This window comes from Pleurodeles waltl, chromosome 7 (genome assembly GCF_031143425.1).
Source record: "Pleurodeles waltl isolate 20211129_DDA chromosome 7, aPleWal1.hap1.20221129, whole genome shotgun sequence".
In the NCBI taxonomy this organism is placed as follows: Eukaryota; Metazoa; Chordata; class Amphibia; order Caudata; family Salamandridae; genus Pleurodeles; species Pleurodeles waltl.
Window position 1 is genome coordinate 49,178,680 of NC_090446.1, and position 17,334 is coordinate 49,196,013.

The 17,334-nt window shown below is 43.4% G+C and overlaps 1 protein-coding gene across 1 annotated transcript in view; it reads left to right on the forward strand.

The window, feature by feature from the left end:
• Positions 1 to 11,180: 11,180 nt before the first annotated feature.
• LOC138247170 (killer cell lectin-like receptor subfamily B member 1B allele C) overlaps positions 11,181 to 17,334 on the forward strand; it is a 37,377-nt gene continuing 31,223 nt past the window's right edge. The window contains exon 1 of the mRNA XM_069201911.1: positions 11,181 to 11,404. Within this exon, the coding sequence (XP_069058012.1) occupies positions 11,221 to 11,404 (184 nt within the window). The 5' untranslated portion in view covers positions 11,181 to 11,220. The remainder of the gene's footprint in view (positions 11,405 to 17,334) is intronic.

Sequence of the window (17,334 nt, forward strand, 5' to 3'; positions counted from 1 at the left end):
ATGAAAATATTTCACTGACAACGTTTTTAAATAAACATTGAAATGCTTTTTTGACAAAAACAATGACATTTAAACATAGCTACTGATTTCAGTAATATTGTGATGATTTCTTAACATGTTATTATGGTTCTCACAATGTGGTGACCCATATATTGATGTAGTGGCCCCTTGAAAAAATCAATTGTCTTTGGTGAATAGTGGTGGGTGTAATTGGCGTAATTATTTTAGCCTAAATACCACAAACATACATGTAACTATGTGTAATTGTGCAAGAAGTATAATCCAGAATTCAGCCCTATTTTCTGTGCATCAAAAATGAGCAGGGGATGTATTTTGCACTGCATGCTATAGGACACGAATATCAACAGCAAGCAGCCACTCAATCTTTCATAGTTTATTGTTCCTGAAGTAGGATTTTGACCCAAAGTTTTCTTAATTACTCCACCTGGTGTAATCATGTTCCAAGAGTAATGCATAATTATTGAAATTACTCTGAATACTCTGGCTGAATTAAAATTTCTCCAAGGCCTAGTGGTGACCCCTTGAGAAAGTCAATATACTTACCTTATATTTGAATGTGGTGACCCTTTGACAAGGCCAATAGGCTGGACCTTTATATTATTATTGTGACCCTTCAACAAGGCCAATAGGCCGGCTTTGTTAAAGTGATGTCCTCCTAAATTGTGATGTTTTATCTGTATAAGTGACGATGGTGGTATACTGTAACCCACCAGGGATCAAAGGTGATTCCAGAGTGTCACCAAATGTATTGTCAACTGTCTGATGTATTTATTTATAAATTAATATATAGTATTAAGTATTGAGTGGGTGAAATAAAGGTCCTCTCCTTTTCCAAAATAAAAGCATTGACCAGACAATCAGTTATTGAGTGTCATTGTTGCATTCTAGGGAATGGCAATTACTAGACCACACCACCTCTACTGAGTAGGTCTTGGACTGCTTTGCTTTGCTACCTTGAAAGACTTAAGTGCTACAACAAGGTGTTTGGTACCCTGAAAGGAGACAATTGTGGACCTATTACTTTTGCAGGCCTCACATCCTGCATAAGTAATGACTCCATTTCCTAAATGGATCATCAAATGTTCAGACTACATGCCATCCAATCTCTGGCCTCTGCAGAGTGCACATATTTGATGTTCAAATATGTGCCAGTTGTAATTTGATAGTATAAGGACATGTGCCAGGGAAGTAAAAAGTTGCTGAATAATTGCCAGTGTGTGTGTCTGTGCATGTTGTGTGTGTGTTTGTGTGTGTGAGAGAGAGAGAGAAACATACAGAGGTCCAGAGTTAAGAGGGCCTAGCGCCTCCATGCACCACATTAGCATGATTTTTATTTCACGCTAATGTTGCCAAAGGAGACCAAAATCGCAGCGTCGGATTTACAAAGTGGCACACTGCATGCACTGCGCTACTTTGTAACCCCTTGCGCCACATTATGCCTGCGCCAGGCATATTGCATGCAAGGGGGGCATGCAATATGCCTGGTGCAGCCCCATTAACAGGCTGAAAAAATATTTTTCTGCATTTTTAACGCCTGCTCTGAGCGAAAAGGGGCACACCATTGGTTACAATGGGCCCCTATGTACTGTTCAGAGTTAGTGCCAAAATTTGGGTGCTAACCCTGAACAGTACATTAATTGCGTCAAAAATGTTGAAGCTTTTGCCCCCTACCCTGCGCCATGGTGCGCTGTATTTTAAATACGGCACACACATGGGGGCAGTAGTGGGGCGCTTATCGGGGTAAGGAAAGTGGTGCTGTACTAGGTGCAGCACCACTTTTCTTAAATCTATTCCAAAGAGAGCAAGAGAGGATGGTGAAGAGGAGGAGATGGAAGGAAGCACATAGAAGAGACTGAAAAGAAAGTTATGAAGAAGAAGATGAAGTATAAAATATGCTGATTCAGAGACTAGGAAGAAAGATGTAGAAGTACAAGTCTTAAGTGATGCAAAGGAAAATATTGCAGAGGAATGTGATGTAAAAGGGAGAACATGAGTGCCTGTGCCAATCCTAAGACACTCTTCCTTCCATCTACCTTGGTGATGTTTAATTCACATTTTAATATTTTCATAACTTTTCACCTTACTTATATGTTTAAGCAATGCCCCTTTTGAAGACCTCTGCCTGTACATACCATTTTAATTTCACTTAAAGCTCTGTTACTACCTCCACTGTACCTCAGTTTGCAAAAGACTAATCAAAGAAAAACACAGGCAGGATCATAGAAGGTAATGTGACACTCACAAAATGAATTTCACTCCATTCCAAATGATTGCGTTGAACAGGGGTGGCTTCTCCATTAGGGCAGAGGAGCGTCACCCTCGCCAGCAGCGGCTGCTGCAAAACCATTTAAAGTAAAGGATCATAATCCATGTTTATTATCCTTTGCTTTTAAAGGGGCGGGCCACGGAGGTAATGAGCAGTGAGAGGGAGTGCACAGCACTCCCCCTCAGAGCGCATGAATGTTTGGCCAGCCGTCTCGGGCTGGCCAAACATACATGTGCAGTGTGCTCTCTCCAGCCCGGCAACACAGTTACATGCCCTTGGTATCCGGGTACCATATACTAGGGCTTATAAATAAATCAGCATATGCCAATTGGGAGTACCCAATTGTTGGACCTGTTCTTTTTTGCAGGGTCATCCCCAAAATGTTTCCCTCCTTCCTCCTATTTTTTCTGACCTCTTGCTGTTGGCTCTAGGACTCTGAACACTTTATCACTGCTGATCAGTGCTAAAGTGCAGGTGCTCTCCGTTCTAAAGTTGGGATGATTGGCTTACACCTAATTGGCACATGTCATTTACCTATAAGTCCCTTGTACAGTGGTATCCCTATACCCAGGGCTTGTAAATTAAAAGCTACTAGTGGGTCTGCAGCGCTGCTTGTGCCACCCACTGAAGAAGCCTTTCAAACCTGTCTCGGGCCTGCTAGCGCAGGGCCTGCATGCACAGTTTACTGCCACAGGGGCCTGGCATCTAAATTTACTTGCCAGGCCCAGAACTCCCCTTTTACTACATGTAAGTCGCCCCTAAGGTAGGCCCTAGCTAGCCCTACGGGCAGGGTGCTATGTATGTAGAAGGCAGGACATGTGCCTGGTTGCTTGGCCTGTCCTGGTAGTGACAAACAGCCTATTTGGTTTCTCACTGCTGTGAGTGCTGCCTTCCTCATAGGATTGGATTGGAAATGCCCTGCCTTATGTCTAGGAGGTATAGTCTGACTTATGAGGGCTAGTGCAGGCATTATGGTAGGGTTGTAATGGTAGTGAGAAATTCTGCTTACTGGTGTAGCTGGATTTTTTATTACCAATATAGAAATGCCACTTCTAGAAAGTGAGCATTTCTCTGTACTTATGACTATGGTGTTTTGCAGCCTGACTCCAGTTCACTTCTGGGCAGAGTGACAGCTGTGATTTGTGCATACTTTTCAGACAGCCTATACACAGGAAGGGTGGAGGTGTCACAGAGGTGCGTCTACATCTTAAATGGTCTTTCTGGGCTGAGAGAAGGGGAGGCATGGCACACATGCATCTGTAAAGGCTGTACCCTGACCTCACACAAAGGGCTTGTTTACCCCCAAATGATGTCCGGAGCTTGTGCTGGAGGAGAGAGGGGACACTCCCAGAACCAGATGTAACTGTTTGGAACCTCCTCTCCCCCTCTGTGCACTTTGAAAAACTGAGTATAAGTACAGGGGATTTTTCCCCACAAGAAGAGACACCAACACACAAGAAACTTACTTGGATCTGGACACAGAATGCTCCTGGAGGGACTCACCAGGAACTGTTTTGGACTGCTGCTGCTGTGCTGACCTGTGACCTGCTGGGTCACTAGGAGGAACTGCCACTGTCTGCATCCCGTTTGTGCTGCCCTGTTGCTGGGCCCTACTGCCCTGTGCTCCTCTTTTTTGTCCCTAGGGGCTGGATGCTGTGGCCCCTGCCCCCTGTAATTGCCTGCTTGTAGTGCACGAGGAGCGCTTCATTTTTATTGCATAGCACCTGGTGAGCGCTCCACTTATCTTTCCGAACATACTGGAGAGCATCTTTCTTCATTTGCTAAAGTAGCTGGGGAGTGCTTTCTTTTTATAAGGCTCACGCCTGGGGGAGTGCGTTTTTGCGTTGCCGAGTGAAGAAATCACTGCCGCGACCCGGGTGCCTGGAAATCGAGGAGCGCAGTGAAAGCGCGCTGCGCTTTGTGCCCCGGAGCACTGCAAAGTGAAGAATGGAGCGAGCGCACGAAGCGTGCTGCACGAAGTGCCTCCAGGGCACCATCCCTCCCCAACTTTGGCCCGATCACCGCTGCGGTCCGAACAGGAGTCACACTTGCACACCAGATCGGGTACGCGTGAGTGGATGGCAGTGGCCCAGGAGGGAGAGAGAAACCTCATCGGAGGTCCCTCTGGATCCCTGGGCTGCCGGGAGAGGTGGACGCGGGGAGGCAGGGGTAAGTTCCTTTTTCCCCCAGTCGCCGCCAGAGGAGCGTGACGCTCCAATTTTTGCATACTGTTTCTTCTTGGGTGATCATGGTTCCGGGGGTCTTCTTACTTGAAGTGCATCCATTTGGTTGCCTTTACAAGCCATACATTGGTCATATGTTTTGTAATGCTCCTGTTATGGACATTATGTTGCTCTCATGATAGATGATATGATTTTGCTGATGCCCCATATATTTTCTGATGTTCCTTTTATGGGCAGTTAGGATGAGTTTATGATATGGGCATTTAGTTTGATGTTTCATGACTTGCCATATGCTTTCTAATGTTCCTGGGAAGGGCAGTTATGATGATGTTATGAGAAGGGCATTATTGTAGTAATATTTTTCTGACTACTTCTTATGTTGCAGGATAATGAGTAACCTGTGTGTTATATGTGACTACTGCTGTTTTTTGCAGAGTTATCATGCTGTGTAATAATTTGTCAACAGCTTGGGTAGCAGGGTATTACTGACGTGTTTGGTCTAATAATGTTGTGTACAATACAGTTTATTTTTTATATAACTTGGTGTTGTGTTTTCTTTGTGTTGGGGATAGTGCACCACATGTGTTGTGTGTTGTGCAAATGCTTTACACATTGCCTCTAGGATAGGCCTGACTGCTCGTGCCAAGCTACCAAGGGGGTGAGTAGGGTTTATCTTGGGTATGTAACTTCCTCTCCCTGACTAGAGTGGGTGGGTTCTGCCTGGCTTAGCTGCATACCCTAGCTAACCAGAAACCCTATTTCTAACACCAATTAAATATATAATTTGAAAGAGAAACACTATTACTGAGGTCTGAATAACATGCCTCAGTGCACTCTCAAAGTCGAAAACCAGCAGCTAATAGTCCAAAATGGGGCAAAACCCTGGGGGAAACCTGCAAAAAGCCTTTTTTCTTACACCTTGTAAGAGTAAGCATCATTGATAGGGCTCCAAATACTTGTGTTCTTTGTTCTTCACCCTACCCATAGTGTTGCACACCCAAACTGAAGATAACTAGAAAAAATAGGTACACTATGTGCAGAATCTTCACAAGTACACAAGCATGTCCATACGTGAAAGAACATGCAGAGGTGTGGCACCACTTTTGCATGAAGGCATCTCACACAATACTTATCCGCATATTGGTCAGTAATGTGGCCCTAGTGTATTCTTGTAGTTGCAGTTTGCAAATACATTTAACATTGTACTTTTCATTTTCTTTCAGGCTGTACACATTTTGAGAGGTCTCCTGACTCCATCATTTCACAGTATTTACTGCTCACCAGGAGAGCTTATCGCTTCTCCTTCGTCATTCTTGCTCTGTCATGTTTCTTCATTAATCCAGCTTCCAGGTTCCAGGTTGGAGGAACAGTGTAGACCCTACCTGATAACTATGGACAGTGCCACAAAGATACGAGTAGGTTGATTTTTAATTTTATGCACCCGTGGCTTGACTCGGAAATTTATTGCCTCTGTGGTTTCACTACAGGAGGTCTAGGTGGTGGGTGTTGGCCAGAAAAACGCTTTTGCCACCTCCTGCCAGACGTTTCCTTCAACACCATTTCACAAGAGCTAACAATTCAATATTGCAATAATGACACAAGAGAAACAAATAGTGTACATTGACCAAATATTACTTGCTGATGTGTAACACACATCTTGTCTTTTCCCCCTTTAAACTGTAATAAACACATGTAATATTATTGTGTATCTGTTCTGTGTGTTTCTAATGAACACAGCTAACCCTAGCTCATTGTTGTCAGAAAGTGATTTATTAGTTGGGGTAACTGTTTGTTCACTGTCATTCACAAAGTCACCATCTTGTTAGGTCTAGTCAAAAGTTTCATTAATTTGAACTTGTGCTCAATCCCTGGTATAAGTGGCACATAGCAGACAGGCTTAGCTTAGAAACAAATGTATAAAGCATTTAGAAGTACCAAAACAATTAAAACGTGAACAATATAACTCAATTAAAATCCTTCTCCAAATTATAGCACTATATAAAAGTGTAATAGGTAAAATTACACCAAAGTGACAAAAATCCAATACGCTGAACAAGTGATAACCATTTTTTAAACATTTAAGTGAAAACAGCGATAGAAAGTCCTTTGTGCCTATAGTAGCAACTTCATGTTAGGACAGGGCATAGGCACAATTTAAGGGTGACTACAATTGTGCACAGTTCAGATTCAACATGTAGATTTGCCCTGCAAAGGCCAGGAAATAGAGAAGATCATAAAAATGTGCAAGTCCCCATCTGAAAAGGGTCTCCGTTATTCTGAAGAAAAACTCTTCTTGGCTGAGCATGAACCTGAAATTCAATCTGGTGCTGGAGAACTGCCCATAGGATACATATCCCTATGGGTTTAGTTTAATTTAGTTTAGTTTTTAGAATTTATAGAGTGCATAGTTACCCAAGGGCATCCCAGCGCTAAAAGCAACGAAGATCACGTGCAGGTATGGGAACAAGAGTTAATTACGGAAAATAATAGTTTTAAGCTTTTTCCTGAAGAGTCGCTCTGAGGATTCATAGCGGAGCTCCAAGGGAAGGGCATTCCAAAGATGGGCAGCCTTACTGGAGAAGGAGTTATTGCCCCAAGCTCTCTTAGACCGAAAGATGTGAACATACCTAAGAGAGGAAGATCGTAGATTCCTAGGTGGAGTATGCAGGAAAATTCATTTTCTTAAAAGAATTGGACCCTTACCATGTAGGGCCCTGTGAACAATGCAGAGTGATTTAAAATTAATCCGCTCTTTGATGGGGAGCCAGTGAAGAGTAGAGATAGCCGATTTGGCAGAAGAATGTTTTGGTGAATGAGTAAGAAGCCTGGCAGCTGCATTTTGCACTCTCTGCAGCTTCTTTATAACGTAGAGTGGAGAACTAAGGAACAAGGAGTTTCCATAGTCAAGCCGAGAGAGGATTAAAGCTTGAATAAGGATTCTTCTAGCGGTGGGAGGGAGAAGGGTGAGAATCTTCCTAAACATGTGTAGGAGACCGAAACAGGTAGAGGAGACTTTATTGGCTTGGGGATCCATGGTAAGCCGAGGGTCAAGCAACACACCCAGACTCTTAACTTGGGGTTTGGGAGGAGGGAGATTGCTGAAAGTATCTGAAAAAGATGGGAGAGGGAAGGCAGGGGAACCATTATCCAGGACCAAAACTTCCGACTTCCCATCATTAAATTTGAGTTTGGATTCAATCATCCAGTTAGTGATGTCACTCATAGAGCGGGAGAGGTTATCCACAGACGAGTTTCCAGAGCTGGAGAGGGACACCACCAACTGCGTGTCGTCTGCATAGGTGACCAGTGAAAGGTTATGAGGGGCGATCACTTTGGCTAATGGTGACAGATAAACATTGAAAAGAGTGGGACTAAGAGAGGAGCCCTGGGGGACTCCACAGGTCAAAGGGAAAAAATCAGAGAAAAAGGTACAGTCCAAAACTTGAAAGGATCTACCTTTGAGGAAGGAGGAAAACCAGGACAGGGAGGAGCCTCCTACCCCTATTTCTGATAGTCTGAAGCAAAGAAGATCATGATCGACTGTGTTGAAGGCTGCACTCAGGTCAAGCAAGATAATGGCTAGATGAGTCCCTTGGTCTAAGAGCTGACGAGCCGACTCAGTTACAGTGAGAAGAGCTGACTCAGTGCTATGCAAAGCTCTAAAGCCCATTTGGGTGGGATGAAGGAGCTCATGGTTCTCAAGATAGCTAGTTAGTTCAGAGTTAACATGCTTCTCAAGAATCTTGGTGGACATAGGAAGGAGGGCAATAGGTCTATAATTTTCTGGTAAAGTGGGGTCAAGTCTAGGTTTCTTCAAAAGAGGCTTAATAACAGCGTGTTTAAAAGACTGAGGGAGGGAGCCAGAGGATAGAGAGTTATTAAGAATTTTTGTAAGCGGAGGAACAATGGTGTCTGATACCCGTAAGAGAACAGAAGGAGGGGCAGGGTCCAAGGGAGAACCAGATTTAATTTTGGACAGAAGGTTGTCAGTCATCACATCAGTGAGAGGGGAGAAAGTGGTTAATGAGACTCCTTCGAGGAAGGAGTCTATGTCCTTACAAATAGGGAGCAGATTCGTTGAAGCGGGGAACCCGGAGTATATACTGGTGATTTTATCTTGAAAATATGATGCCAGTAGATTACTATGGGTAACGGAGGCTTCAGTCATGGGGGCAGATATGGGGGGTGTAGCAAGTTATTTGAAAATTTGAAACAATTCTTTCTGGGGGCATGAGTAACTTTCTATTTTCCCACCATAGTAGGTGGACTGAGCAATTTTAATATTGTGATGATATATTCTGATAGAATGTCTGTAGATATCTCTGTTAGAGAGACTGTAGTTTTTACGCCACACCCTCTCTAATTTTTTACAATTCTTCCTAGGTTCAAGAAGATAAGGAGAAAACCAGGGTTTGGATTTATGAGACAATAGAATTACTCTAGTTTTAACACATAGAATGGCATCCAGAGAGGATTAGATCCATTTATCAAATGAATCTGCCGATTCTGGGACATGAGAGTAGTTGGTTTTATCAAGGGCCCAGAGGGCACTACGCCATTCCTCTGGGTCGTTTTGACCAAATATGCCCTGATGTTGTAGAGCTAAGAGGCTGTCCATGAGTGGCATCATAAGGGAAGGTAAAGGATAGAAGGGAGTGAACAGTCCATATTAGTGGCAGAGGGGGGGGGGGCAGCCAACAAATTAGCAATGTTGCTAAAAATAAGATCTAGCGTATGGCCTTTCTGATGCGTAGGACCGATTGCATGCTGAGTTAATTGGAGTGCTGAAAGGGAAGTTACTAATAGTTTGGCCAAGGGGCAGTCCAAGTTGTCAAGGTGAATGTTAAAATCTCCTAGAATAGTTAGGTTAGGAAATTGCAAATATGGCTGGCTGCAATCTCCGGTAGGGTGTCCAGAAAGTGTGAGACTGGTCCGGGGGGTCGGTAAAGCAGGATTCCTGAAAAAGTGAAGGTGGAGGTCAGATATAGTGAGAACATCAAGCTCTCGCAATCAGGAATGTCCAAAGGTAAAGTGGTGCATTTAATAGTAGTTTTGTGAATGATAGCTATTCCACCACCTCTGGTGACAGGTCTATCTAGATGTAACATAGAGTATGTGGAGGGCAGAGAATTGCAAATGTCTACCGTGGAATCCTCATCAAGCCAGGTTTCGGTAATTTAAAGTTCTAGACTGTGGAACAAATGTTGTGAGGAAATTCCAAAACTTCTTTTGGTATGCAAACAAACACAGAAGAACACTTCCAAGAACCCCAGGAGCTCGGGACAAGAAATGAAATACTCTCATTGCGTCAAGCAAAGAGCAATAGCAAAGTCCAGGTCCAGTTTTGACTGACCACATGAAATGGAAATGTCCTCTTTAGCTTCTTATATTCCTAGAGACACCAAGGCTATCTGTCTTAAGATTCCTGGAGATCTTTTTGTCACAGGATTTCAAGTGGAAGTGGGTCCAACCTCCTAAGGTCCCTCTCACATGTCATGGATGCCACATGCAGCCTAGCCTACCTGGTATCCTTTCACAGGTCTAGCTGTGTTCTGCAGAAGTCTGAATGAGGGTGCAGCTTATGTTTTACCAGCCTTTGAGTAGGGGGTGCCCCAAGGCACTCATAGTCCTTCTCTGACCAATGGAATAAAGGTTCCCAGGTGCTGATGTACCTATGTTTGCAGTACTTCCTGTTGTTTTTACTGCAAAAAAAGGCCCAAACTGCAGTGTATCAGAACAAATGCAGAATGGTGAAGGTCTTTAGCCACACTAAACTTGGATTCTGAGACTGGTGTTGTGACTGGGGAGTGTACTATGGTAATCCTAATGTCCTCCCACATCCTACTTCAGATCAAGGTTGCAGCCTGCCCCCCCAAAAACCTGTTAATGACCTCTTTTTCTCTATAAAAGTTTCTAATTCTGAACATAAACTTTCCACCTGGATGAACGTGGCCCCTGTATCATATTCTGAACATAATTTCAGCCTGTCCTAACTTCTGAGTTTGACCCGGTCTAGCATGAACAGGCAAATGCCGATGGTGTTTTGCGCTTTTTGACACTCTTTTATAATTCAAATAAAAAAAATTCATATAGCTGGTTCTACTTATTATATAATAGTAATTTTGGTGTAATTTGTATTATTCAATTGTTTTTTATTCTTTCAAATTGGTTCAGAATTTTCCTTTTGTTGTGTTTTCACTTAATTATTGGTTGAGTATGGCATACATACTTTGCACATTGCTTCCAAAATAAGCTTGACAGCTTGGGGCCCAGATGCCAGAAGGTTAAGCTTATGTTTATTTAGTGACATGAGTGGTTCGCCCTGACAAGGATTGTGATTCTCACCTCCCTGAACAAATACTCCAATATCTTACACTGCCCAACTTGAATGCAGACTCAACATTACTTACAATGTGGTGCCTTTCTCCACTCACTCCCAATGGTATGAAAGTGAGCCTTGCGTAGCCAAAGCAATTTACCCTTCAGGTATTCCATATTAAAGTGGACAGAACCAAGGCCTGTACACACATTTACATCTGGCACCATTTAAAACATATTTTAGGTTTGAAACGTCCCTCACTTCCTGTTCAGATGTTGTGGTCAGCCCTACTTTATCTGACATTCTATCTGAGGGCTGGTGGTTTCTGGTTCCTGTGCAAGGTGTAGACAGCAGTGGCACAGCCTACCCACTCTGAGAGCTCCCACTAGACTCAGACCCTCTGTCAGAAACCCACTTTTAGAAATTCAACAATGGAGGGTGAGGAGGGATACACAGCCCTGCAGTTCAAGGGGAGGAGGAAACCACTGGATGAAGAGGAATACTCATCTCTGCAGGTGAACAGGAGGAGCAAACCAGAGGATGAGGATGGATACACAGCAATGCATTACCATAACAGGAGGAAACCAGAGGACATACATGAAGATGTACTGACAGGTTAGAGGTCCTTTTGCTCTTATTACCTTTGCTTTTCTCTGCACCATTTGCACATATTGTGCACCTTGCTGGGACAGTAAAGACCATGTCTTTCACTTGGAGGGCGCACGGAGGGGCTGTGGATGGATATTCTCACCAGTGGTTTAATTTTACTGCAAGCACTTAAAGAGGGGCAATGATGAAGAGTGTTACATGATTGTCATCAAGTTTCTGTTTACAGAGCAGTTGGGGCTATCTGTCTTTCCTACCGTTTTTTTTTGTTCCTGTTGAAACTCTCATAGGTAGGGAACTTATATCAGGATTCTGGATCTCCAGTGGACTTCATCTCTAGATAACATTTTCCAGCCTTTGAGAGACTAGTGGTGTGGACCCCAACCCAAAAAAGCCCAGGGGAAACCTCAGTCTGTGTCAATAGTTTGTGAATACAGAAACATTCAATGACAACCTTATCCCCCATAAAAATAACCCCCTTCACTAGTTCTTCTTTTACGTAGTGTCATTCTTCTGGGACCGGCAGTGGTGAGGGGCACACTCAGCATGTAGGTCTTTGTTGACTAAAAATCTATTGAAAAGTTCAAGGCCAATACATTTAAGTAAAATGGAAATTCTTGTCAGATTCAAGATGAATGTGGCACTTTGGACTATAGGATACCCTCCTTTTAGTCCTCTCTGCTTAGTTCTTGAATAGAGGGGGATTGGCATCTTGGGTTTTCAGCTGGTCTCCCTGTTAGTGTACTCTATATGAATACTCAGGTAGGAGGGTGCTTTGTGCCCAAAAATAGTTCATGTTTATACAGTGTGTACCTCCATCCTTCCAAGTAATGTTATGGCACTAGGGAAACAAAACAGCCATACAGGAAAGGCTGTGCTTAATAGAGTAGTGAAACTAACATATTATCATCATAAAACTACGGCAATGAGGAAACTAAGAGGAATAAAATCATCTCTTAATAATACTTGCATGCTAAAGTGAAGTATGCCGGTATCCCTTCCTGCTCCTGGATTTCCCACATTTCAATTCACTGACATGGCTGGGTTCAAGAAACAGGCACATTTTGACTGCTCTTAGATCTAGACAATTGGTTTCTCCTGATGCAGTTCTGTTGATTCAAAAGAGTAGGAGATAAAGGCATCTCCATACACAGAGGCCTGAAACAGAGGCCACTGACACCAGACCTGATTCACTGTCCTCAAGATTTTCTTAGCTTTGAGGGGTAGCTGTCTGCCCACCCCTCCTCTTTATGTCCTATTTTCCATTGCCTAAAAGAGAAACGTGTGACCCGTTCTCTTCATATTGTCTGAACAGCAAGAAAATTAACAGTTTTAGCTCTCCCTGCACTGCTTCCAGTGTTATAAGAATCCACAACTCCCCATCATACCTGGAAGGGAAATAGACAATAAAAGTTCAGTTTTGTTCTGTGAAATTCCTTTTCCTTTGAAGAACTGTTTATCTATGAACACCGTCCACGACTGCATGCTGCTTGATACAATGGGGTTTGTTTTTTCATCACCATCCTCAAAACAGGAAGCTGTATTAGTTGATAGGGATAATGGCTGTTTCCATTATAGTTCATTTAACTGTTGTGAATGGTTTAAGTACTATTCTTACAACATTCTTACAAAATCTTAAACTGTTTCATAGTAAAGCGAGAGGGAGAAAGGAAAAGTTCATATTCATAACAGAATACAAACAAGTGATGGATGGAATGCTTGAATTAATCTTAGCCAGAAGTAATTACCCTGGGCTGCATCCCAGTCCACCATTATTTTGCACACCATTCCACCTCAGTCTGGACCCAGCCATTTGCAAATCATTCTTGACCCTGCTCCTATTGGAACAGTCCCACCTGAAATGCCAGGCCAGGTCTTTATTAAGCCAGAACACAAGCAACCCATGACCATTGTCACACTAGTGATAGGCTCATCAGTTGGGTATAGTTTGGTTCCAGTGACACAGTGTACACCGGGCCCACCTCTGGGAATACCGGTCCTACAATACTAAAGTATACAAAAAAGGGATGGATAGAATTCTTGAATTAAACTCAGCCACTGGTAATTACTCAAGGTTGCCTCACAGTCCATTGCAATTTTGCACACCATGCCATCTCAGATTGGACTCAACTATATGCAAATCAGTCTTGACTCTTCTCCAATCGGAACAGGCCAACCCAAACTACCAAGCCAGTTCCTCCCTGAACTAGAACATAGGCATACCAGGACTGGTTTTGCACTAGTTATAGCTGAGATTAAATCTGCATTTCATCTATTGCTTTTTTGTATACGTTAGTATGTCACCCCACATTCATAATGTCCTAAGGAGCATTGTTTATTTATTTAAGTGTAGTTCCGTACAGCGCAAATAAGGCTGAAGGGGCATGAAATATCTTACAAATACCTTCACTTAAAGTAACTGAAAAATGTCAGTTTTTTTAGTTTAAAATATTACATTTAAAGTGACAATTTTTAACTAACTTTAACGTCAATTTATCCCCTTCGCTGCCAGGCCTTTTCCCCCTCCTGTGCCGAGCCTTTTTTTGGCTATTTGGGGCAGTTCGCGCTTAGGCCCTCATAACTTTTTGTTCACATAAGCTACCCATGTTTTTTCAACATCCTAGGAACTCTAGAGGTACCCAGACTCTGTGGGTTCCCCTGAAGGAGACCAAGAAATTAGCCAAAATACAGTGAACATTTTGTTTTTTTCAAAAAAATGGGAAAAAAGGGTTGCAGAAGGCAGCTCGTGGTTTTTTCCCTGAAAATGGCACCAACAAAGGGTTTGTGGTGGCAAGATCACCATCTTCCCAGCTTTCAGGAACAGGCAGACTTGAATTGGAAAACCCAACTTTTCAATACAATTTTGACATTTTACTGGGACATACCCCATTTTTACTATTTTTTGTGCTTTCAGCCTCCTTCCAGTTAGTGACCAAAATGGGTAAGAAACCAGTGCTGGATCCCAGAAAGCTAAACATTTCTGAAAAGTAGACAACATTCTAAATTCAGCAAGGGGTCATTTGTGTAGATCCTATAAGTGTTTCCTACAGGAAATAACAGCTCAAATAAATAGATATTGAAATTGAGGTGAACAAAACAGCCATTTTTCTCCACATTTTACTCTGTAACTTTTTCCTGCAATGTCAGATTTTTGAAAGCAATATACCGTTACGTCAGCTGGACTCTTGTGGTTGCGGGGATATATAGGGCTTGTAGGTTCATCAAGAACTCTAGGTACCCAGAGGCAATAAATGAGCTGCACCTTGCAATGGAGTTTTATTCTGTACCGGGTATACAGCAATTCATTTGCTGAAATATAAAAAGTGAAAAATAGGTATCAAGAAAACCTTTGTATTTCCAAAATGGCCACAAGATAAGGTGTTGAGAAGCAGTGGTTATTTGCACATCTCTGAATTACGGGGTGCCCATACTAGCATGTGAATTACAGGGCATTTCTCAAATAGACGTCTTTTTTACACACTGCCTTACATTTGGAAGGAAAAAATGTAGAGAAAGACAAGGGGCAATAACACTTGTTTTGCTATTCTGTGTTCCCCCAAGTCTCCCGATAAAAATGGTACCTCACTTGTGTGGGTAGACCTAGCGCCCAGGAAAGTAAATGGCCCAAAACACAACGTGGACACATCACATTTTTTCACAGAAAACAGAGGTGTTTTTTACAAAATGCCTACCTGTGGATTTTTGCCGCTAGCTCAGCCGGCACCTGGGGAAACCTTGCAAACCAGCGCATTTTCGAAAACTAGACACCTAGGGGAATCCAAGATGGGGTGACTTGTGGGGCTCTGACCAGGTTCTGTTACCCAGAATCCTTTGCAAACCTCAAAATTTGACCAAAAAAACACTTTTTCCTCGCATTTCGGTGAAAGAAAGTTCTGGAATCTGAGAGGAGCCACAAAATTCCTTCCGCCCAGCGTTCCCATAAGTCTCCCGATAAAAATGGTACCTCACTTGTGTGGGTAGGCCTAGCGACCACGAAAGGAAATGGCTCAAAACACAACGTGGACACATCAAATTTTTTCACAGAAAACATAGGTGTTTTTTGCAAAGTGCCTACCTGTGGATATTGGCCTCTAGCTCAGCCGGAACCTGCGGAAACTTAGCAAACCAGCGCATTTTTGAAAACTAGACACCTAGGGTAATCTAAGATGGGGTGACTTGTGGGGATCTGACCAGGTTCTGTTACCCAGAATCCTTTCCAAACCTCAAAATTTGACCAAAAAAACACTTTTTCCTCTCATTTCGGTGACAGAAAGTTCTGGAATCTGAGAGGAGCCACAAATTTCCTTCCACCCAGCATTCCCCCAAGTCTCCTGATAAAAATGGTACCTCATTTGTGTGGGTAGGCCTAGCGCCCACGAAAGGAAATTGCCCAAAACACAACGTGGACACATCACATTTTTTCACAGAAAACAGAGGTGTTTTTTGCAAAGTGCCTACCTGTGGATTTTTGGCCTCTAGCTCAGCCAGCCCAAGGGGGAGCAGAAATGGCCTAAAATAAATTTGTCCCCCCAACCCCCCTGGGGAGCGACCCTTGCCTACGGGGTCGCTCCCCTTGCGTGACGTTGGCGCAAAAAAAAAGATCCTTGGTGCCTAGTGGTTTCTGCCCCCCTTGGGGGCAGATTGACCCAAAATCCGCCGATCTGCTCCCAAGGGGGGCAGAAATGGTCTAAATACAATTTTCCCCCCAGCGGAGCGACCCTTGCCTAATGGGTCGCTCCCCATCTCTAAAAAAACAAACAAACAAAAAAAAACACAAAATAAATTTGCCCTGGCGCCTAGAGGTTTCTGCCCCCCTCCGCCTAATAACAATAGGCTGATCTGCACCCAGGGGGGCAGAAATGGCCTAAAAGAAATTTGCCATCTGCCCCCCCAACCCCCTCGGGTAGCGACCCTTGCCTATGGAGTCACTCCCCTTGCGTGACGTTGGCGCAAAAAAAAATATCCCCGGTGCCTAGTGGTTTCTGCCCTCCTTGGCGGCAGATTGACCTAAAATCGGCCGATCTGCCCACAAAGGGGGCAGAAATGGCCTAAACACAATTTGCCCCTCCAGGGGAACGACCCTTGCCTAAGGGGTCGCTCCCCTTGCGTGAAATTCGCAAAAAAAAAGAAAAAAAACCTCCCTGGTGTCTAGTGGTTTCTGTCCCCCTTGGGGGCAGATTGGCCTCATAAAAATAGGCCACTCTGCCCCCAAGGGGGGCAGATATGGCCTAAATATAATTTGCCCCCTAGGGGAGCGACCCTTGCCTAAGGGGTCGCTCCCCACCTCAAAAATACAAAACAAAACAAAAAAAATGATCCCTGGTGCCTAGAGGTTTCTGCCCCACCCCGGGGGGCTGATCGGCCTAATAACAATAGGCCGATCTGCACCCAGGGGGGGGGCAGAAATGGCCTAAAATAAATGCCCCCCCTGGGAGCGACCCTTGCCCAAGGGGTCGCTCCCCTTGCTTGAAATGCGTGAAAAAAAAAAAAACTCCCTTGTGTCTAGTGGTTTCTGCCCTTGGGGCAGATCTTGGTCCACAGTTTGTGTTTTTGTGCTTTTACATACATTCCTATTGAGTTTATGGATGTGGTCTGGCAGAATGCCAAACACCAAATTGCCTATATATGGCAAATGTATAGAAATAATGTATCCTCTTGATTTAAATACATTTGAAATATAAGGTGCTCATATTACATTAACCAGAGAGTTAGAGATCTGTGGTTCTTCAGTATTCATACCATTATTAACCATGATCCCTAGTTTCATATCATGCTTTGTATTTATTTTTATATCATCTTTTACATAGTTTACTTGGCATAAATGGTCTATTTATAAATTATGTTGTCTTCAGAGCTATTTTGTGAGATGCAATTATTACTGCTTGGAGAATGCTTTACCATTTTGTATGGACATTGCAGATTTCTGATCATGATCTGTA